Source organism: Hylobates moloch, unplaced genomic scaffold (genome assembly GCF_009828535.3).
Source record: "Hylobates moloch isolate HMO894 unplaced genomic scaffold, HMol_V3 SCAFFOLD_10, whole genome shotgun sequence".
In the NCBI taxonomy this organism is placed as follows: Eukaryota; Metazoa; Chordata; class Mammalia; order Primates; family Hylobatidae; genus Hylobates; species Hylobates moloch.
Window position 1 is genome coordinate 16,779,595 of NW_026652285.1, and position 24,093 is coordinate 16,803,687.

The window sequence follows — 24,093 nt, forward strand, 5'->3', positions numbered from 1 at the left end:
TTAGAATTAGCTTGCTTATTGAAAAATCCAGAGCTATCCTGCCTTTTTGCAGGACATTAAGCCTTATGCTCTTCCAATTGAAATAAATCAAAATTGAGCTAAGCAGTTGAGCAACTAGAATGTTAAGCTGCCAAGATTCTGGATTTATTCATAACTTTATGTTGAAATATGTGGCAGTACACACTGGAGAAACTTCCTGTTTCTTCAGTACTGATTTGTCACAAGGTGAAAGGAAAATCAATGCCAACTTCAACATTATTAGAAAGAGCAGGAGACGGGAGGAAAGGACATAAAAACATTTACCAAAAGTGTCAGTCACTATAGAGATTGATAACATTTAGGTCATATGCTTTATTGTTCTTTGAGATAAGGAATAATTGTCCTTGGCCTGGTGAGTGACTTGCAAGGACACAAAAGAGAATGTAGAGTTTTATGGAAGCTTGACTTAAAAAATTCTCATCCAGGTGGGTGCAGTGGCTCAACACCTGTAATCCCAGCACTTTGGGAAGCCACAGTGGGTGTATCACTTGAGCCCAAGAATTCGAGACCAGCCTGGGCAACATCGTGAGACCTCATCTCTACAAAAAGTACAAAAATTAGCCAGGCATAGTGGCAGGCACCTGTAATCCCAACTACTCAGGAGGCTGAGGCAGGAGGATCACTTGAGCCCAGGAGATCGACGCTGCAGTAAGCCAGATCACACCACTGCACTTTAGCCTGGGTGACAGTGAGACCCTGTCTCAACAACAACAAAAATTCTCATCCACAGGCCAGGCGTGGTGGCTTACGCCTGTAATCCCAGCACTTCGGGAGGCCGAGGCGGGCGGATCACCTAAGGTCGGGAGTTCGAGACCAGCCTGACCAACATGGAGAAACCCCGTCTCTACTAAAAATACAAAATTAGGCCGGGCACAGTGGCTCACGCTTGTAATCCCAGCACTTTGGGAGGCCGAGGCGGGCAGATCACGAGGTCAGGAGATCGAGACCATGGTGAAACCCTGTCTCTACTAAAAATACAAAAAATTAGCCGGGCATGGTGGCGGGCGCCTGTAGTCCCAGCTACTCGGAGAGGCTGAGGCAGGAGAATGGCGTGAACCTGGGAGGCGGAGCTTGCAGTGAGCCGAGATCGCGCCACTGCACTCCAGCCTGGGCGACAGAGCGAGACTCCGTCTCCAAAAAGAAAAAAAACACAAAATTAGCCGGGTGTGGTGGTACATGCCTGTAATCCCAGCTACTCGGGAGGCTGAGACAGAGAATCACTTGAACCAGGGAGGCGGAGGTTGTGGTGAGCCGAGATAGCGCCATTGCGCTCCAGCCTGGGCAACAAGAGCAAAACATCTAAAAAATAAAAAATAAAAAAATTCTCATCCACTTAGGTGTGATTTATGTGAAGCATGGTAGTTAATTCAGTCTACAAAGTTTTTTTTTAAATGACGTTTATTGTGGATTTCAGCAGCTAACATGAAAGCAATGTCTGTGAGCAGAACATAAAATTTATTCTAGAGTGCTTAGCAAGGTCTCATGCTTGAGGAATTATCGTACTTGGAGCTTTTAATCAGCTACTCTTGGATTCGGCGAATCGATTGGATCTGCGAAGTCTGGGCATGAGAGCCCCACTCTCTCCAATGTTTATAGTCTCCTCCGTGATGGTCACATTCCAAGATATACTGATACCCACGATATCCAGGATATTGGTAGCAAACCCAGCTAGGAAATTCAAAGTACATTTTTATTAAAACTAATTAGGAATCTGGTTAATACCCCAAAACCTGAGCCTCTTTACTCAATGGTATGAGATGCTTTTAGGCTTAGAAAAAAATAGCCATCCTAAATGTGTCAGGCACTATTTGTAAGCATAATATGGCTATAGCTAATTAGCCTTAATCATCAAAAGAGGTATAAGTAGTCAACGTAAATTCTTGCATAGAGTCATGTCTGGGGGAGATAAATCTGCAACCTTAAGTGGTAGTTGGTATAAAGAACTTGAGATTCAAAATTATGTAGAACTAGAATGTGACATCTATACCGATACGTATGAAATCTGATTAAAACATAACCATTGATGAACCCCAGGAGTTACTTTGAAATATATTCCAACCCTGTTTTTGTACTTACGCCCCACTTTGTATCTTCATGGAGCCGACTTCCTTGTTGAACCAACCCATGGCTTGCAAGGAGGGGTAGTCGTCAGAGATCTCCCACTGGCGTCCAATAAAGTTTTCCTTCTCAAAGATAGTCATCTTAGACTCCTTATGATTCTGTAATTCAGAAATCGTTTAAAAATGTTTAGTACTAGTGCTATGGCTATCATCATATGTTTCAAAATTGAAACACTTTTTTGGGTTACACAAGGAAGCACATGATAAAAAGATTAAGGCAACAGATTTGTGAGAAAAAAGTTACCCATAATTTTGTTTATTCCAATTTAAATACCATAACATTTAGAATGTACAAATAACTGATACACTATTTTGGAACAATGAAGAAGATTTGACAGTGAGGAAAAGTACTAACAAAATGCAGCCAACCAAGGGATTAATATTCACTAATGTGAAAAAAGATCTCACAAATTAATACAAAAAGTAAGCCCAAATATGTATGTGTGCGCTTGCGTGTGTATGTGTGTTGTTGGAAATAACCTGTATGTCCAGTAGGGGACATGAATACTACACAGCATTAAAAAGGCAGAGACTAACCTGTATGAACTTAAAAAATGGACAAAACTGTTTGGTAATAGAAAGTGATAGGGGAGCAATTGAGTGGAAAGGGACACCAGGGAACTATGATGAAATGTTCTTTATATGGTTAGGGTGTTGGTTACATGGATCTATATATTTTTCAAAACTCATGAGAATATTCACTTAGGATCTGTGCATTTTACTGTATGTCAGTTATACCTTAGGGTGGGCAAATGAAATGTTTTTAAAAGTGAGATTGAAATAATTTCCAGACAGGGAACTATTTATTTGGATTAGAGCTATTTAGGTTAACTTCTCCACCAGTTGAATTTTGGCAAGACTTTGAACCAAGGTGAGATTATTAACCAAAATCACGAGAAACTCACACATAGACTGAATATTTGGAAAGGTTCTAACTCAACCTAACTCCTAATACAGGGATCATTTTCAACACACCCCTTAAGGTCATCCTGCTTTCTGCTTGAACTGTTTCCAAAGACCAGAAACATCCCAGCCTGATGCATTATTGAGTAATACTTAAGTGTGCAGAACAAGAAGATTATTGTCAATCAATGTAGATCGATACTGGAAGACTTGCCTATTTCTTCAATCATTCCCACTTACTGAAAGGTTACTTCAGCATTTTCCTGTTTCTGCAGTTAAAATGTTACACAGATTGAAATTTAACTGGCCAAGGGTTTACTTTTTGCTACAGGGTAAGCACTTTCACTCATTTACTAGTGTTTCACAAGTTTACTGGGCTCTTGAATATCCACTTATTGCCACCTGTAAGACCCTTAGTTTTAGCTTAAGGGAAGTACCACCTGGTGGAGAAAAATCAAATAGCAGGCTTAGAGAATAAAGTGATGTTTTCTCTTTTTTTACTTTTGTCTTTTTTCCTGCCACATTCAGCATAACTGATGAGAAATAGCATGAACGTCAGTCTGTCCACACCCTCTTGTCCCATCCCTCATATGCACAGAAGTGGAAATTTCAGAGACTCACAGCTGAACAGATGGGGCGGAAGGACATGAGACGCTCAATGTGGTAGGCATTACTCCCACTCCAGGCATCCCAGCGAGGGTATTCTCCTCTCTCCAGGATAAACTGTTGCCCACAGAAGCTGGTATGCTCATAACCAATCCAGCTGCCAAAGACATGTAGTGTTTGTTCATGGTGTTCGAAGCCTATATGGCCTTGGGGAGAAGGCATCTTTTGTTTTAGATAAGTTAATAGTGGGGTAAAATATCAAGCCAATCCTAGTAGAGCTGTACGAAGTAATTTGTCACAAGAATTGAGGAATGAGTCGACAGGTATACTAAGCAGGTTAGTGAATGTAATATTTGTTTGGGGATTATCACTGAAAGGGTCTATCTACTTCACTGGTCTGAGTGAAGTGTATTAGCAAAGCCAATCTAAAATTATATTTCCTGGCTGGGTGTGGTGGCTCACGCCTGTAGTTCCAACACTTCAGGAGGCCAAGGCAAGCAGATCGCTGGAGCCCATGAGTTGGAGACCAGCCTGGGAAACATGGCGAAACCCCGTCTATAAAACTCAAAAATTAGCCAGGCGTGGTGACCCACTACTGCAGTCCCAGCTATTCAGGGGGCTGAGGGTTGAGCCTTGGAGGTGGAGGCTGCAGTGAGCCATGATTGTGCCACTGCACTCCAGCCTGGGTAACAGTGACACCTTGTCTCAAAAAAAATTTTTTTTTTCTTTTTCTCCAAATCACCTATTCTCTACCTGTTTCAGGATCTAGTGACTGACTATTGCAAGCTTGTCCAACCTGTTGCCCAAGGGCTGCATGCAGCTGAGGACAGCTTTGAACGCAGCTCAACACAAATTTGTAAATTTTCTCAAAACATTATGAGTTTTTTGTTGTTGTTGTTAACTCTATGTGGCCCAAGACAATTCTTTCAGTGTGGCCTAGGGAAGCCAAAAGATTAGACACCCCTGGACTATTGCTTTGGCTCAAGCCAAACCTGTTGGCTTCTTCTTAAGAAAGCACAGGGATGAACAAGCAACTGATGGATTACTAGTCTTTTTTTTTCCTGTGACTTGCGAGTTCTTTCTCCTAGTGCCCCATACCTATGCTTAAAACTTGAAACACTCAGCTCAAACCCCTTCCTGCCCTGTCTACCCTGGAAGAGACCTCATCAGGCATCCCAGGCTACAGCTGGTAACAAAGCAAAGAGTCAGACTCAAGTTAAGCTATTGACCTGGGTCTCTGTTTTTCCTGATGTTCTAGCTCTCTTGCCCATTCAATCTCATTTCAGATAACCATCTATGATCAGGAGAACTTTCAGGGCAAGAGGATGGAGTTCACCTCAGTTTTTCACAATTGGGTCTCAGTTAGTGATGACACCTTAAAGTGTTACATCTTTTAAAGGACTGAAGAGCTTAATTTTGGTGGCAAGTAACTTGTGGAAGCCTATCCACATGCAAGGCCAATTCTGCCTAGTCAAGGGGGAGTCTTTTCCTTAGGTATTTTCAGGCTAATGATAAAGGCCTCAACTACTCTGCCAAGAGTCAGAGGAGAAAAATGAGAGGGTCTCCCTCACCAAGATTAACCATCAACAAGAAACTGCCTGAAAGATGAATCAGGAGCTAATATGTCTCTGGAGTCATGGGGTTAAGGTTTTCTTTTCATAAAGAAATTAGCTAACAGTGTCTTCTCTGGGATATGCAGGAGGAGAGTTAGCCATGAAGAGGCAGCCACTTGACACTTTCTTCTCTACCAATTTTCTGCAGGCAAGAAAAACTCAAGGGTCTTGTGGCTGTTCTGAGGGCACCCGAGGTAGCAGCCTGTGAGCTCCAGAAGCAAAATTTTGATTATTGCCACTGCCCCACCCCATTGTATGTATTTCTTTGTCCAGCCCCTGAAATCTAGTACCATGCCACTAAGAACCTCATGTTCCTTCTAGCTTTGGCCTACTAAATTATGCATGTAGTGATTTCTTTCGAGGCCTCTCTCCGAGAAATGACTAGAGCCTAGGGGAACATCCTTCTTCCCCTATCCCCACTCTGTGGTCCCGTGTCTGAAGGGACCTGAAATAAGGGGCTGCAGTTCTGCAGAAGTCCATACTCACGCGCCACATTCCACCTTCAGGGACCGGACGTTATCAAAACTGCGCTCAGAGACGTTTGGACAGGAGCTGGTGAACTCCATCCTCTTGCCCTGAAAGTTCTCCTGATCATAGATGGTTATCTGAAATGAGATTGAATGGGCAAGACAGCTAGAACATCGGGAAAAACAGAGGCCCAGGTCAACAGCTTAACTTAAGTCTGACTCTGCTTTGTTACCAGCTGTAGCCTGGGATGCCTGATGAGGTCTCTTCCAGGGTAGACAGGGCAGGAAGGGGTTTGAATTAATGCCACTGGTTGGTGTTCATTTGCCCAGAGTAGGGATGAGGTGGAGGGAGGATTGGTTTATGATAGAAATGGTCTGCCAGGGATAATATCTAGACCAATGGACAGGCCAAGGACTTATGGGCTCCCATTCCACCACAGTTCCTTCATAAGCATGGCCCAGAGGCCAGGATTCTGGGAGTCCCAGGAGCTCCTTATAGATTCTTAGCTTCTCCAGCCACACCCCCTACAGAAACCTAGAGTGTAAAGGAGAGTTATGGTCAACCCTTTTTGTACTTTGAGCTAAAACCTGGCTTGTGGACCTGGCCAGAGGACCACTCCCAAAGCTGTGAGCTGGCCTCAGGGTTGACCCAATGAGGAGAGTGGGGAGTGTTGGAGAGAGGCCAATGAGAGGCCTGAGGGTCAGCCACTTCGGCCAATGGTTAAAGCCAACCTCAGGCTGGGAGGCTGAGTCCTGTAATTTATTTGGGATCTAGTAGTAAATATCTTTTTTTTTTTTTTTTTTTTTTTTTTGAGACGGAATCTCGCTATCTTTATGGGCCCTCATTTTCTCCATGGACATAACCATTGCTGGGCTGCTGTATTTTAAGATGACTTTAGTGGGGAGGAGAGAGGAGTTAGGAAACTAGGTATCATCTCCCACCCATCATTGGCGTCCACAGAGAGATCCTTCCTTCGACAGCACTGGAGCTTGTGTGGACCTTTCCCCTACAAACTGGGGTTTTTCTGGTCAGTCACTGCCTTATGGACGAGCACAGGCCTGGGGCCTGCTCTGTGCAGCATCTCACCCCTGCCCTGTTGGATGTGATGGGGGTGGGCTTACCTTCCATGGCCCCAGGGACCCCGGCGTAGGGTTGGTCTGAGCCATCTTGGTGGTCGGAAGGGTTTCTGGAAGACAGAGCACACACGAATGATGTGGCCTCTGGGGAGGAGGGTGAGGTGAGGGAATGCCTCGAAAGGTAAAGGAGACTTGAAGTCTGCAAGACAGACTTTGGTTGGAATTCTGGCTCTGCTGCTCACTAGCTGTGCCTTGGGGTTTTTGTTGTTGTTGCTATTTTGAGACAGGGTCTTGCTCTGTCATCCAGGCTGGAGTGCAGTGGGGCAATCTCACTTCACTGCAACCTCTGCCTCCTGGGCTCAGGTGATCCTCCTGCCTCAGCCTCCCATGTAGCTGGGACTACAGGCGTGCACCACCATGTCCAGCTAGTTTTTGTATTTTTAGTAGAGATGGGGGTTTCACCATGTTGGCCAGGCTGGTCCCGAACTCCTGACCTCAAGTGATCCACCCACCTCGGCCTCCCAAAGTGTTGGGATTACAGGCGTGAGCCACCGCGCCCAGCCTGAGCCTCAGTTTTTCCATTGGTAAAGCTTCGACATGCAGTTATTGTAAAGATCAGAAATAATAGGCCGGGCACAGTGGTTCACGCCTGTAATCCCAGCACTTTGGGAGGCCGAGGCGGGTGGATTACCTGAGGTCGGGAGTTTGAGACCAGCCTGGCCAACGTGGTGAAACCCTGTCTCTACTAAAAATACAAAGATTAGCCGGGTATGATGGCACACACCTGTAGTCCCAGCTACTCGGGAGGCTGAGGTAGGAGAATCACTTGAACCCAGGAGGCAGAGGTTGCAGTGAGCTGAGTTCATGCCACTGCACTCCAGCTTGGGCAACAGAGTGAGACTCCATCTCAAAAAAAAAAAAAAAAAAAAAACAAGGATCAGAAACAATAATGCAGGTAAAGCACTGACAAGCATTGTGACCCTGTCCTCTCATTTGCTTTCAGATGATAGCATTGCCTCTGTCCGCAATATAAACTCTTTGGCAACCACCTAGGCCAGACCCCTCATGCCAGGATCCCAAGCCCCAAACTCCCTCATAACCTTTCACGGTCTCATCCTTATCTGGCCTCTTTCTGCTTTTCTTTTTCTTTTTTTTTCTTCTTTTGAGATGGAGTTTCACTCTTGTTGCCCAGGCTGGAGTGCAATGGCGCAATCTCGGCTCACCGCAACCTCCGCCTCCCAGGTTCAAGAGATTCTCCTGTCTCAGCCTCCCTAGTAGCTGGGATTACAGGCACGTGCCACCACGCCCGGCTAATTTTGTATTTTTAGTAGAGACGGGGTTTCTCCATGTTGGTCAGGCTGGTCTTGAACTCCCGACCTCAGGTGATCTGCCCGCCTTGGCCTCCCAAAGTGCTGGGATTACAGGCATGAGCCACCACGCCCGGCCATTCCTTTCTGCTTTTCTATCTCCTAGATCCTACCCAGCCTTGACCTTGCCTCCTCAGGCTTTCCTGCCTTCTCCAGCCCACAGCCACTTGCTTGCTTTCTTGATTTCTAGCACTCATCACAGTACCAATCTGTGTTCTGGTTGGATGTCCTGGTGAGCACCTCAATGGCAAGGCCTGGGTCTTCTGGGGGATTGGTATAGCATCGTGCTGAGCACATGTGGGGATGAGGGATTGGGGGACATTGAAAAAGACTTATTGAAGGAAAGTGAAGAAGAAAAGAGTTACAATGCTTAACACTCAACAATGGCTATCTACATGTCCAGCCCTGTTTTAAATGCTTTACATGCATTCACGCATTTAATCTTCACATAAAGCCTATGAATTAAGAATTATCATTATCCCCATTTTACAGATGAGGATACTGAGGCTCACAGAGGTTAGGTAGATAGTAAAGATGGTAGGATGAGTTTAAAAAAAGGAAGGACAGAGCAAGAAAGAGGAAGGAAAAGAGGGCGGAGGAAGGGAAGAAGGAAGACAGGCAGGTGTGTATTAGGTTTCTTAGGACAGACATTCATGGCCCTCCTCCTGGCTGGTATTGGGCCCAGGAATGATGCATGTAAACTCTGTAATATATTTTTCCATTCTGAATCTCTGAATAAGCAACATTTCCCAGGTCCTGCCCCCATACCTTCTCCCTGCTCATTTCTTGGGGGCCCATGCCCATCCCCCAGCCTTAGTTGCTAGGGCAGTGGTTATTGCTATATAAGTGACTCCTCTTGGGGTGACAAGAGAAGGCTGCCTTCCGCCAGAGTGCCCCACTGTTCTCCAGCCACCCTAGAAGGCTCTACACACTAGGCAGGAGAACTGGGCCCTCTCCTGGGCATGTCTCTGCAGGGCAAGGAGAGGAAGGGCAAGGGCACCCTGAGGGCCTTACTCACCCAGCTCCTGCTGCTCAGCCTGGGTCTCCATCTGGTACCACTTGCTCTGTGGCCCTCCTCTTTATAGCCCTGCGGCCTCTGGCCTCTGGCCCTGTCAGCACTCTGCTCTCCCTCTGCCTTTGTTCCTCATGATCCCCAGAGCTTTGGTGGCTCAGCTTGCTCGGGCCTTTGTTTAAACCAGGGATACAGAAATCCAGAGAGGCCCCTCTGTTGTGGGCATGGCTGGCTGCTGCAGGCCTTGGCTGCTCTAGTCTTTCTTAATCTCAGAGCAGCTAGGGGGTGAGGACAGAGGTCTCTGCCATGAGTATTTGTCTCTTGTCCTTCTCCAGGTTCCTCACACCACCTTGGGATCTTCCTAAGACCCTAAGACCCTGGGAGACCCCATGTCATATAAAACACATCAAAATGCACCTCACTTCCATACAGGACATGCATTTCTTGTTGTTTAAAAATGTGAAAGAATTATTGTAATTCTAAACTCAATATGAGGCCGGGCGCGGTGGCTCACGCTTGTAATCCCAGCACTTTGGGAGGCCGAGGCGGGCGGATCATGAGGTCAGGAGATCGAGACCACGGTGAAACCCCGTCTCTACTAAAAATACAAAAAAAATTAGCCGGGCGTGGTGGCGGGCGCCTGTAGTCCCAGCTACTCGGAGAGGCTGAGGCAGGAGAATGGCGTGAATCTGGGAGGCGGAGCTTGCAGTGAGCCGAGATTGCGCCACTGCACTCCAGCTGGGTGACAGAGCGAGACTCCGTCTCACAAAAAAACTCAATATGAGAAAAAATGGTTCATTATATTCTTGGGAATCTTTATTATGCTGTATTTATATATAACTATGTAAGAGTTGACCTCAATTATCCTTTTAATTTTGCAATTTTCTTTTAAAATTTTGGAGCTATAACTTTTGGGTTTTTAAAAAAAGAATTAAACCATTTATTGAATAATTCCTATATATTAGACATGTGCTAAGTGCTTTACTTAAAAAGTTTGAATTAAATACTTTTCCACAACAAAAGAAAGAAATACTTTTCCACAGCCACCACAACAGTGCTATTTTCACCTCCATTTTCCAGATGAAGAAACTAAGAGAACAATCAAGTGACTTGCCTAAGGTCACAATATTTATAATGGCAGAGCCAAGACTCAAATCCAGTTCTAACCAACACCAAAGTCACTGTCCTGCACTGCCCCTCCCTCAGGAGTAATGCGTAAATGGCCCAAAAAATTCCGGGAGAGGAAAGAGACCTCACCCAGGCCAGGGGCGAGAATTCCTGCCATCCACACCTTCAAAACCAATTTTTTTTTTTCTTTTTGAGACAGAGTGTTGCTCTGTTGCTTAGGCTGGAGTGCAGTGGTGCGATCTTGGCTCACTGCAACCTCCACCCCCCAGGTTCAGGTGATTCTCCTGCCTCAGTCTCCTGAGTAGCTGGGATTACAGACACCTGCCACCATGCCCAGCTAATTTTTTTGTATTTTTAGTAGAGATAGGGTTTCACCACGTTGGCCAGGCTGGTCTTGAACTCCTGACCTCAAGTGATCTGCCTGCCTTGGCCTCCCAAAGTGCTGAGATTACAGGTGTGAGCCACTGCGCCTGGCCAATTTTGAGGTTTTACTGTATTGTTTTAGGTCTTTGGAAATCTCACAGGCCCAAGTTACTATGCGTATAGTACCTTAAAGTGTAAAATGACTTCTCCCAGAAACTTCAGGACACTTGATGAAGGTAAGGTAGGGGAATCGTGGGCCTCCCCAGGGGCCCTGAAGGGGAAGATGTGTTCTTCAAACATCACAGATATTGTGAGAAGCAAGAGGCTGCAATGGATGTGGAGGGCTTTGAGCCAGGCAGATGTGGGTTCAAATCTCAGTTTCCCGGCTGGGAGATTTGAAGCAAGTCACTCAGACTCTCTCAACCTCAAAATAGAGAGAATATCTGCCTGATACATTGTAGGCTTATGATTCCTTACCCTACTCTCTTTCTAATGAAAGATACTGTTGAAAATTTCATAGCAGCTTGGAGAGAAGAAGAAAGTTCTCCCAATTCCTCTGCAATCTCTCCAGTCCCCGACTCAAGTTTCATCAGTGCCCCCTTTTTTTCAGAACCAAAAATCAGGGGGTGAGGTCTGGTATGTATTCGAGTTTTGGCTTCCCTGGGGCACATTAGAAGAATAATTATCTTAGCCCACACATAAAATATACTAACACTAATGATAACTGATGAGCTAAAAAAAAAAAATTACAAAACAAATCTCATAATGTTTTAAGAAAGTTTATTAGTTTGTGTTGGGATGCATTCAAAACTGTCCTGGGCCACATACCACCTACAGGCTGCAGGTTGGACAAACTTGCTGTTAGACATATAAATCTGATGCTAAGCATGGCACATCGCCCCAAGGATGTTTCTGACGCCTTGATTAACTTGTGATGTCTGGACGGATGTCTGGCAGGGGACAGAGTTGCTTTTGGTATCATAGCATGCTCTGGCCACCTGGTGGCTGTGCAAGGGCTTAAAGCACTAGCTGTCTATGGTTGGTGATTCTTCTTTCCTTTCCCTTCTCTTCCTCCTTCCTTTCCTCTTCAGAATTAGGGTCTTTGGGAAACACTCATTTAGTCATTTTTTCAATCATCCACTCAGGCTGGCTTAGGCCCTCACAGTGTGTCCTTATGGCATCCTGTGCTTTTCCAATTACACAAGATCACATTGATCATGCTGCAGAAATTGCTTTAGGGACTAGAAGTACTGGTTTCCAAAGGTTGGGGGAAACTGAGGCACTTGGGCCTCAGATATAGGACAAGACTTTTCATAGTATATTTTTCTGTAATCTTTAAATTTTGAACATTGGGAAAATATCTTCTATTAAAACAAAGTGATTTTAAAAAATAAAACATTGTTTACCTATCGAATTCTTCCACTAGGCTCCATGCTCTCTAAGGGCAGGAGCCTCATCTGTCTAGTTCACTGGGTTTTTTTTTTTTTTTTTTGGTTGTTTCTCTTTTTTTTTTTATTAAGACAGGGTCTCATTCTGTTGCCCAGGCTGGAGTGCAGTGGCACGATCATGGCTCACTGCAACCTCCACCTTCCGGGCTCAAGCGATCCTCCCACCTCAGCCTCTCAGGTAGCTGAGATGATAAGTGCACGCCATCATGCCCAGCTAATTTTTGTATTTGTTTGTAGAGACAGAGTTTTGCCATGTTGCCCAGGCAGGTCTCGAACTCCTGGACTCAAGGGATTCGCTGGCCTCAGCCTCTCAAAGTGCTGGGATTACAAGTGTGAGCCACTGCACCCTGCCTGGTTCATTGTTACATCTTCGGCTCTAAGCATAACTTCTAGCTCAATAAGTATATTCTGAATGAATGAATGAATGAATGAATGAATGAATGAATGGGTTTTGTGATTCCGGTGGCATAGTCCTTATTGCTAGGAGCACCCTAGCAATGAGGACTGAGTTTGGCCTTCTCACCCCAGCCACAGCTGGCCTGCTTGGACTTCACACACCCTTGGCATCGTAATATAGGGGCTTTACATCCTACTGAATTGCTAGTACATGGAGACCAACTTAGCTAATTTTTAATTTTTGCGGAGAAGTGGGGCTTTTACGTTTGATTGAAAAGCCCAAACACACATGCACAGAACTATAGTGGGGGTCGGGTGGGAATCAGGGTTATTGTGCGAACAATTTACAAATATCCATCATACATTCCTGGAGTCATAAGTCCTCATCTGGCCTCAATCCACTTTTCTCAATCCCCTTAACTCACGAAAGATTGAGGATTCTCAGCTCTCCAGTACTGACCACCAAGCCTTCCAAATATCAACTCGATATAGTTTTTAACAGAGTTCCAGCGGATTCCCCCTCTGACATTGTCTGGCACTGCTGCTTCCCTTGTGGCAGCCCCCAGCCCCATCTCATTCCAGGAAAGTTAAAGCAGAGCCACTCAAGGAGTGGGAATGAAGGGAGCAACCAGCTTGGAATCCCTTCTCCCAGGCTGAGTTTGGGTCTCTCCTGTTCATCCTTATTAATAGTAACTACAGCTTACTGAGAATTGACTGCAAAACCAGATAGTGCCTTTGTAATCCTTACCACAATGCCGTGAAGTAGATAATAATACCCATTTTACAGATGAGCTAACTGAGGTTCTGAGAGACCAGGGAAGTTCTGGGCCAGGGAACCTGGCAGGGACTTCAGTACATGTCTATCTGACTGCAAAGCCCATCTTCTTTCTTCCTGGCACAAAGTAGGGTGATAATATCTACCTTAACCACTGCTATCAGATGAAGGGAAATAAAGGGATTTAGAGCAATGCTAGGTACTCAGAACTCATCACCACATGGTAATTGCATTACTGATTGTGCCAAGTCAGATACCATCTTTTGCCAGATTCTCATAGAGACAGGTGGGAGCAAGCAGCACAGATTTTAGAAAAAAATTCGGATAAAAAATGTTTCCTTTGAATTTGGAGAATTCACTCCATTTTTCTTGTTTTCCGATATTTTTCTTTATTAAAGTTTAGCAGCGTATTCTGTCAGTCTAGTTTTCTAGAGGGCATGGATCTTTTGGGGACACACAGGTTGCAAACTGTGTTCTCAGCCTGCACACTCATTGCACAACTGAATGAGACAACTGGCTGTCCAGCGGGGTGCGCTGTTAGATTTAGAGGTGATATCTGACATTAAGAGGACCGTGACAGCTCCCCATATGTAACTGGGGCAGTTCGAACCTTGGGCTTCTGGACACCAGGGCTACATGCCAAGCAGCATAGATGCTCAATGGAATTTTGTGGATGGCTTGGACTCCCTGGCCTTGCCTCTAGGCCGGGGGAGAGGGAGTGAGGTCATGGGGCCAGGGAAGCCCTTGGGCTCAGCACTTTGTGGTAAGTGCACAATGGAGCTGGCCAGGCGGCTGAGCAGCACTTTTGTTGTGTGGGAATAAGCAGGATGGGTACAAAGCAAACGGCCCAGTCAGCGTTCAGCCTGCACCCACCTCCCCCATGAGGGGCTGCTGCTGCAGGATCTTGTTTTTTTGCCCTGTGCCTTTCTACCTCTTTAAACAGGCAGGGGAGCCAGGGCCTGGCTGGGCCTGAAAAGGCAGTAGGGCAGGCACTGGGGGAGAACTTGCCTCCATTTCTTTCTGAACGCTTTCTGAGGTCATCCATTCCTCTGCTTCCAGGCAATAAAGGATGCCAACCTGCTGGGAGAGCTGTTGTCCTAAGGGCCCAGCCTCCACAGCCTGCTTGCTCTGTGTGTAAATGACTCAGAGCATCTCAGTTCAACTCAGTCTAAGTGAATTTCTCAATGCTGCAGATTTAGTCACTTCCTCTCAACTAGAACCCCTATGAAACAGCTAGAAAAGTAGATACAAGGATGAGACTTGTCCTATTGTGTGACACTCAGCCCACTCTCTCCACTGTAGCCAAGCAGTCCACCTCTGTATCATTCAGGGTTGCTAGACTGAGCAAGTAAAAATATAGGACACTAAATTAAATGTGAATATCAGGTAAATAATGGCTTTTTTTTTTTTTTAGTATCAGTAGATCTCAAACATTTTTTTCTACTCAAAAATTATTTGTTGGCCGGGTGCAGTGGCTCACGCTTGTAATCCCAGCACTTTGGGAGGCTGAGGCGGGCGGATCACGAGGTCAGGAGATCGAGACCACGGTGAAACCCCGTCTCTACTAAAAATACAAAAAAAAATTAGCCGGGCGTGGTGGCGGGCGCCTGTAGTCCCAGCTACTTGGAGAGGCTGAGGCAGGAGAATGGTGTGAGCTTGCAGTGAGCCGAGATCATGCCACTGCACTCCAGCCTGGGCAACAGAGCAAGACTCCGTCTCAAAAAAAAAAAAAATTATTTGTTGTTTATCTGAAACTCAACTTTAATTGGGTATGTATCCTGTGTTTTATCTGCCAACCCTAGTCTTATCTTGCTTTTGTCTGGAGCATCCCATGATCCGCCTCTGCCAATCTGCTTCTCTTTTGTCCTTAGGAGAAGACAGTGTAAAGAGTCACCACCTGCAGGAAATCTTCCCTGGCTTACCCAGGCCAACCGGCCAACCACAGCATCCTATAACAAACAGGAGAAAGGAAGAAAACCAATATGTTTTTAAGTCTTTTTCCAAATGTTATCTAGTTTAGTGCTCCCAAATAACCCTGAGAGATATGCCTAACTAGCTCCATTTTCCAATACAGAAAACAGACTCAGAGAACTTATGTTATCAACCTGAGGCCACATAGCTAGGAGGTGGCAGAGCCACATTACAAACTCAATTATCTTTGTTTCAAAAATCTGTATTTTTTTTAATCATGTTGCTTATAGGCATCCCTCTTCCTCTTGACTTGTGTGAACAACAGATTAGCCAGAAAAGCAACTTTATTCTCATCTCCTCGGCCCCTTTATTTATTTCTTTTTCTGGTGGGGCTAGTTTCTCTTCTTTGCCTTGGATGTAAATTTGGATGGTCTCATGGCTTTTCTGGACACTTGTTGGTAATAAAAAGTTAGATGGTTACTTTTATTTTATTTTTATTTTATTATTATTATTATTTGAGACGGTCTTGCTCTGTCACCCAGGCTGGAGCACAATGGCGTGATCTCAGCTCATTGCAACCTCTGCCTCCTGGGTTCAAGCGATTCTCCCGCCTCAGCCTCCCAAGTAGCTGGGACTACAGGCGCCCACGACTACGCCTGGCTAATTTTTGTATTTTTAGTAGAGATGGGGTTTCACCATGTTGGCCAGGCTGGTTTCAAACTCCTGACCTCAGGTGATCCGCCCGTCTCAGCCTCCCAACGTGCTGGGATTGCAGGTGTGAGCCACCACACCCGGCCTATTTTATTTTATTTTTTTGAGACCGAGCCTCACTCTGTTATCCAAGCTAGAGTGCAGTGGTGTGATCTTGGCTCACTGCAACCTCCACCTCCCGGGTTCAAGTGATCCTTGTGCCTCAGCCTCCCAATTAGCTGGGATTACAGGCACACACGACCATGCCTGGCTAATTTTTGTATTTTTTGATAGAGATGGGGTTTTGCCATGTTGGCCAGGTTGGTCTCAAAATTCCTGGCCTCAGGTGATCTGCCTGCCTCGGCCTCCCAGAGTGCTGGGATTATAGGCCTGAGTTACCTCAACTGGGCCTAGATGGTTACTTTAAATCACAAAAAAGACAATCTCAATTTTAAATGCGTATGTTCAGTGTATGGTGGTAGCAACCAAAACTTCAATCTCCATTCAAAAGTAAGTCGCCTATTTATAATCCCAGACAGGACATGCTTTAGGCAGAAATCCTGGACCCAGGGACCCAGGGAAAGTGAACCCTTTCTTCTTTCTTTTTTTTTTTTTTCAGATGGAGTCTCGCTCTGTCGCCCAGGCTGGAGTGCAGTGGTGCGATCTCAGCTCACTGCATCTCCGCCTTCCGGGTTCACACCATTCTCCTGCCTCAGCCTCCCGAGTAGCTGGGACTACAGGCGCCCACCACCACGCCCGGCTAATTTTTTGTATTTTTAGTAGAGACGGAGTTTCACCGTGGTCTCAGTCTCCTGACCTCGTGATCCACCCGCCTCGGCCTCCCAAAGTGCTGGGATTACAAGCGTGAGCCACCGCGCCCGGCATGAACCTTTTTTCTTTCTCCCACTATTTCACTGGTTTCTGACCCTTCCAGGAGTGGAAGGAACAAGAGAGGAAGAGGGCAGAAAATTTCTTCCTTGACTGGTCCTGTGGTTAGATGGCTTCACACTCTCTGTATCTGGCAACTCTTCACAGCTGTCAGTCTTGTGGGCACTTAATGGTTCTTGGGAGAGCCCCCACTTGCAATAACTTTGATCTAGGTCTATCCATCTCCACTCTGGCTACCTGTTCCTTCTACAGCTCCTAGGCACCTGGTGGTCACCTCCAGTGTCATTCTACTAAGGACACATCAGTCCTCCAGGTCTGAGTCACTACAGCCCCGTTCCAGCTCCCTCTCAGGCATGACCTCCCTCTCAACCATGGGAAGCACTCACACATGCTTTGCTGTGGCCAGTTCTGGCATGTGGGCTTGTTCTTACTCAATCAGCCTCCTTTGCTTGGCCTCATCCCTCAGCAGTTGCCCAGCCTAACTTCTGACCTTTAGATTCTAAACTGCAGGGGATACATCTTAAGCTTTCAGAGTGGGCCCCTTGTAGCCTTCTCCTTTGCCTTGCAGTGAAGCTCCTTCACCCCTTCCCCTGAAGGGCAGTGGGATTCACAACACAGCTATCTCCCAAAATTTTCTTTCTGCCTGTCTCCAATTCTTTTATATTCTTGGTATAAGAAGGAAGGGTAGGCCACACGCTATGGCTCATGCCTGTAATCACAGCACTTTGGAAGGCCGAGGCGGGTGAATCACTTGAGGTCAGGAGTTGGAGACCAGCCTGGCCAACATGGTGAAACCCTGTTTCTACTAAAAATACAAAAATTAGCCAGGGCATGGGGGCACATACCTGTAATCCTAGCTACTGGGAAGGCTGAGGCAGGAGAATGGCTTGAATCTGGGGGTGGAGGTTGCAGTGAGCTGAGATCGCGCCACTGCACTCCAGCCTGGGTGACAGAGTGGACTGTGTATCAAAAAAAAAAAAAAAAGAAAAAGAAAAAAAGAAATTTCTGCATAATGGTCTGTTGCACAACTCACTACTTTGGCTTCTAATATCTACCACTTCGGTGACTCAGCCAATTTTTCTTTTTTGTTTTATTTAGAGACAGGACCTTGCTATCTCACCCAGGCTGAAGTGCAGTGGTGCGATCATGGCTCACTGCAGCCTCGAACTCTTGGGCTCAAGCGATCCTCTCACCTCAACCTCCTGGGTAGCTAGGACTACAGGTGTGCACCACTATGCCTGGGTAATTTTTAAAAATGTTTGTGAGACAGGATCTCACTATGATGCCCAGGCTGGTCTTAAACTCCTGGTTTCAAGTGATCCTCATGCCTTGGCTTCCCAAAGTGCTGGGATTACAGGTGTGAGCCACCACACCCAGCCTGAAATTTCCACAGTAACATCCTACTCCATGTGTGTGTTCCTTCACACTGTCTTCAAGCTGCTCAACGCCTAGACTCCCTTTGCTCCCAGCAGGTGACATTACAATCTATTTCATCAGGCATGGATTTCCTCAACTTTCTGCCCCTGGAACCTGCAATACCTGCAGGAGTATCTATTACCACACCCACCTCACCTATTTATCTCCAGCCCCAGATGATCAGCACTTCCTGTCCTGGATTATATACCTTCCTACCATCTCAGGAACTTCATTTAATCAACAGCCCCCTTTTATCTAGTATTTTAAAAAGCAACTCCTATATTTCGTTAGAAAATTATGTATAACTTAAGAAGTCGCCGGGGGCGGTGGCTCACGCTTGTAATCCCAGCACTTTGGGAGGCCGAGGCGGGCGGATCACGAGGTCAGGAGACTGAGACCACGGTGAAACTCCGTCTCTACTAAAAATACAAAAAATTAGCCGGGCGTGGTGGCGGGCGCCTGTAGTCCCAGCTACTCGGAGAGGCTGAGGCAGGAGAATGGCGTGAACCCGGGAGGTGGAGCTTGCAGTGAGCTGAGATTGCGCCACTGCACTCCAGCCTGGGCGACAGAGCGAGACTCTGTCTCAAAAAAAAAAAAAAAAGAAGTCATGTTTTCTTGTGTAATAAATATTTGGTGATCAAAGGTATATAATATATGTATATGTTTATATATTATTTATTTATTTATTTATACTTATTTTTTGTTTTTTGAGATGGAGTTTTGCTCTTGTCACCCAGGCTGGAGTGCAATGGCACGATCTCAGCTCACTGCAACCTCTGCCTCCTGGGTTCAAGCAATTCTCCTGCCTCAGCCTCCCTAGTAGCTGGGATTACAGGCGCCCACCACCACACCAAGCTAATTTTTGTATTTTTAGTAGAGACAGGGTTTCACCATGTTGGCCAGACTAGTCTCAAACTCCTGACCTTAAGTGATCTTCCACCTGCCTCGGCCTCCCAAAGTGTTGGGATTACAGGTGTGAGCCACCGCACCTGGCCTACGTATTTTTTTAAAACCCAGCAGCGGCCGGGCGCGGTGGCTCACGCTTGTAATCCTAGCACTTTGGGAGGCCGAGGCGGGCGGATCACAAGGTCAGGAGATTGAGACCACGGCGAAACCCCGTCTCTACGAAAAATATAAAAAATTAGCTGGGCGTGGTGGCGGGCACCTGTAGTCCCAGCTACTCAGAGAGGCTGAGGCAGGAGAATGGCGTGAACCTGGGAGGCGGAGCTTGCAGTGAGCCGAGATTGCACCACTGCACTCCAGCCTGGGTGACAGAGCGAGACTCCGTCTCAATAAAAAAAAAAAAAAAAAAAAAAAAAACCCAGCAGCTGCTCTGCCCAGAGGTTACCATTTTCAACTTTTTAAGCTTTTTTTCTGGTATTCATCGATTTTGACATTATATATTATAGGTTTTGACAGGTAAGATTTTATCCCTCTGGCCAGGCGTGGTGGCTCATGCCTATAATCCCAGCACTTTGGGAGGCCGTGGTGGGAGAATCACTTGAGCCCTGGAGTTTGAAACCATCCTGGGCAACATAGTGAGACCCCATCTCTACAAATAATAAGAAAAAAATTAGCTAGGCATGGTGTTTCATTCCTATAGTTCCAGCTACTCAGGAGGCTGACGCAGGAGGATCGCTTGAACCCAGGAGACAGAGGTTGCGTGAGCTGAGATGGCACCACTGCACTCCAGCCTGGGCGACAGAGTGATACTCTGTCTCAAAAAAAAAAAAAAAAAGGGCTGGGCACGGTGGCTCACACCTGTAATCCCAGCACTTTAGGAGGCCGAGGTGGACGGATCACCTGAGCTTGGGAGTTCGAGACCAGCCTGACCAACATGGAGAAACCCTGTCTCTACTAAAAATACAAAAAAATTATCTGGGCGTGGTGGTGCGTGCCTGTAATCCCAGCTACTCGGGAGGCTGAGATAGGAGAATCACTTGAACCCAGGAGGCGGAGATTGCGGTGAACCAAGATCGCGCCATTGCACTCCAGCCTGGGCAACAAGAGCCAAACTCTTGTCTCAAAAAAAAAAAGATTTCATCCTTCTTGTGGCTCTCTCCCCCTCCCCACCATCCTATGGATGTATTATAAATTTTACTTAAATCCATATTCAGCATTTCCTTGCCTATGAGTTTGTAGATATTGTTCACTGCTGACCAAGTAAAATTTAATAACATTTCCTTTCTTGAACCATGTTTTGCTTTTTCTGGAGTTAAGAAAATGCCTAATGTTTTTCGTAGGTTCAGTTTCCCAGCATCTTCATTAAATACTTCTAATACAGGGTGGGGAACATCACACACCAGGGCCTGTTGTGGGGTGGGGGGAGGGGGGAGGGGGGGGGGGGGAGGGATAGCATTAGGAGATATACCTAATGTAAATGACGAGTTAATGGGTGCAGCACACCAACATGGCACAGGTATACATATGTAACAAACCTGCACGTTGTGCACATGTACCATAGAACTTAAAGTATAATAATAAAAAAAGGTAAAAAAAAATACTTCTAATATGATAGTCTACGTTTGGACCTGTCAGATCATGTCTCAGCTCCATTTTTCCCCCAGGAGACCTCCTTTCAGGAAGCTTCCCACCTCAGCCTCCCAAGTAGTTGGGACTACAGATGCATGCCACCATGCCCAGCTAATTTTTGAATTTTTTGTGGAGATGGTGATTTGCCATGCTGCTCAGGCTGGCTTCAAGCTCCTGGGCTCAAGTGATCCGCTCACCTTGGCTTCCCAAAGTGCTGGGATTACAGGTGTGAGCCACCACGCCTAGCCTGGAAGCTTCTGTTTGGTTCCAATCTGGGGAAGTTTCTCCCTATGCTACTCCCTATGCATAGCTACTGCCCAGAGATTTCTCTTGACTGATGTCCTGGGCATTCCCTTTGCTTGCCTTCAGCGTTGAACCCTATATCTTCCTCTTTCGTAGTTTATCCTCTTGTTTTGGTAAAGCACATTCTCTAATAGCGTCCTGAGGCATGGTACATAGAGATACTTTTTTTGAGATCAGAATGTCTAAAAATGTATTTTTGTACAGCAGCATTTGATCGAAGGTTTGGCTGGATATAGAGTACAGTAACAGTACTCTACAAATTGTGAAAATACTTCCCCTTTGTCTTCTATGTGCAATGTTGCTATTGGGAAGTATGATGCTATTTTTTTTTTCTTTTTTCAGACAGAGTTTCACTCTTGTTGCCCAGGCTGGAGTGCAATGGCGCGATCTTGGCTCACTGCAACCTCCACCTCCCAGGTTCAAGCGATTCTCCTGCTTCAGCCTCCCGAGTAGCTGGAATTACAGGCATGAGACACCATGCCCAGCTAATTTTGTATTTTTAGTAGAGACGGAGTTTCTCCATGTTGGTCAAGCTGGTCTCAAACTCCCAACCTCAGGTGATACACCCGCCTCAGCCTCCCAAAGTGCTGGGATTACAGGAGTGAGCCACCACGCCTGGCCAGTATGATGCCATTTTGATTTCTGATTCTTTGTGTAAGATTTTTTTTTCTTTCTAAAAGTTTTTGGATTTTTTTTAATCCCTAAAAATCTGAATTTCCTGAGGCTATGCTTTGGTGAAAATCATATTTCATTTATTTTTCCAGGCATTTAGTAGACTTTTCCAACCTTAGGAAATCAATGTTCTTCAATTCTTGGAAATAGTCCTGTAATTTTTTAAAAAATCATTTTCTCACTTGTATTTAATGGGTTTTTTTTGCAACTTCTATTGGTTGGATGTTGGACCTCCTGAAATGATATTCTAGTTTTCTTACATATCTCTACTATGTTAAGTGTCTTTGTCTTTTTTGTGACCTTTTTTTTTTTTTAAGACAGAGTCTCACTCTGTTGCCCAGGGTGGAGTGCAGTGGCGTGATCTGGATCACTGCAACCTCCACTTCCAGGCTCAAGCGATCCTCCTACCTCAGCTGGGCCCACAGGTGCACGCCACCGTGCCTGGCTAATTTTTGTATTTTTAGTAGAGATGGAGGTCTTGCCATGTTGCCCAAGCTGGTCTCGAACTCCTGGGCTCAAGTGATCCTCCTGCCTGGGCCTCCCAAAATGCTGGGATTACAGGCATGACCCACCGCTCTCAGCCTTTTTTTCTGACTTCTAAGAGATTTCCTTGATTTAGCTTTTAACCCCTATTAATTTCCTATTGCTGCTAAAACAAATTGCCCCATAAAAAGGAAACACTTATACACTGCTGGTGGGAATGTAAATTAGTATAACCTCTATGGAAAACAGTATGGAGATTTCTTTTTTCTTTTCTTTTTTTTTTTTTTTTGAGACAGGAGTCTCACTCTGTCACCCATGCTGGAGTATAGTGGCGCTATCTTGGCTTACTGCAATCCTCACCTCCTTGGTTCAAGGAATTCCCCTGCCTCAGCCTCCCGAGTAGCTGGGATTACAGGCACACGCCACCACACCCAGCTAACTGTTTTGTATTTTTAGCAGAGACGGGGTTTCACCATGTTGGCCAGACTAGTCTCGAACTCCTGACCTCAGGCAGTCCTCCTGCCTCGGCCTCCCAAAGTGCTGGGATTACAGGCATGAGCCACCACACCCAGCCATGGAATACTACTCAGCCATAAAAAAGAACAAAATAATGTATTTTGCAGCAACTTGGATGGAGCTGGAGGACATTATTCTAAGTCAAGTATCTCAGGAATGGAAAACCAAATACTGTATGTTCTCGCTTAGAAGTGGGAGCTAAGCTGTGGATATGCAAAGGCATGCAGAGTGATATCACGGACTACGGACACTCAGGAGGGGGAGGGTGGAAGGGAGGTGAGTGATAAAAAACTACATATTGGGTACCATGTACACTACTCAGGTGATGTGTGCACTAACATCACCACTTTACAATTCATCCATGTAGCCAGAAATCACTTGTACCTTAAAAGCTATTCAAATTTAAAAAATTTTTTTAATTAAAAAAAATGGCTGGACATGGTGGCTTACGCCTATAATATCAACACTTTCGGAGGCCAAGGTGGGAGGACTGCTTGAGCTCAGGAGGTCAAGACCATCCTGGGTAATGTAGCAAGATCTTGTCTCTACTTAAAAAAAAAAAAATTGCCAGTTGTGGTGGCTCGCACCTGTAATCCCAGCTGTTTGAGAGGCTGAGATGGGAGGACTGCTTGAGCCTGGGAGGTCAAGACTGCAGTAGGCCGGGTGCAGTGGCTCACACCTGTAATCTCAATACTTTGGGAGGCCGAGGTGGGTGGATCACGAGGTCAGGGGTTCGAGACCAGCTGACCAACATGGTGAAACCCCGTCTCTACTAAAAATACAAAAATTATCTGGGCGTGGTGGCGGGTGCCTGTAATCCCAGCTACTTAGGTGGCTGAGGCAGGAGAATTGCTTGAATCCGGGAGGCGGAGGTTGCAGTGAGCTGAGATCGTACCACTGCACTCCAGCCTGGGCGACAGAGCGAGACTCTGTCTCAAAAAAAAAAAAAAAAAGACTGGTAGAGCTGAGATTACGCCACTGTGCTCCAGCTTGGGCAACAGAGCAAGACCTTATTTCAAAACAAAAGCAAAAACATCAAAAAAAAATTAGCCAAGTGTGGTGGTGCATGCCTGTGGTGCCAGAGTGTGGTCTCAGCTACTCAGGAGTCTGAGGTGGGAGAATTGCTTGAGCCTGGGAGGTTGAGGCTGCAGTGAGCCGAGATTGAGCCATTGCACTCCAGCCTGGGCAACACAGTGAGACCCTGTCTCAAAAAAAAAAAATTTAAAAACAAATTACCACAAATTTAGTGGCTTAAAACAACACAAATTGGCCGGGCGCGGTGGCTCACACTTGTAATCCCAGCACTTTGGGAGGCCAAGGCGGGTGGATCACGAGGTCAGGAGATCGAGACCACGGTGAAACCCCGTC

General features: G+C 45.9%; 1 protein-coding gene across 1 annotated transcript; it reads right to left on the reverse strand.

The window, feature by feature from the left end:
* Positions 1–1,274: 1,274 nt before the first annotated feature.
* Positions 1,275–9,246, reverse strand: CRYBA1 (crystallin beta A1). Its single transcript, XM_032163142.3, has 6 exons — positions 9,211–9,246; positions 6,871–6,935; positions 5,768–5,886; positions 3,684–3,825; positions 2,116–2,258; positions 1,275–1,707 (listed from the first exon to the last, which is right to left on the reverse strand). The coding sequence occupies exons 1-6, from the start codon at positions 9,239–9,241 to the stop codon at positions 1,560–1,562; spliced, it is 648 nt and encodes a 215-aa protein (XP_032019033.1). The 5' UTR covers positions 9,242–9,246; the 3' UTR covers positions 1,275–1,559.
* Positions 9,247–24,093: the final 14,847 nt, after the last annotated feature.

Coding starts and splice junctions, on each gene's coding strand:
- CRYBA1 (XM_032163142.3), bottom strand. CDS start 9,241: ATGGAGACCCAGGCTGAGCAGCAGGAGCTGG. Junction 5,887..6,870: donor GGTCCCTGGGGCCATGGAAG/GTAAGCCCACCC, acceptor ATCTCATTTCAG/ATAACCATCTATGATCAGGA. Junction 3,826..5,767: donor CTGAAGGTGGAATGTGGCGC/GTGAGTATGGAC, acceptor TGTCTTTGGCAG/CTGGATTGGTTATGAGCATA.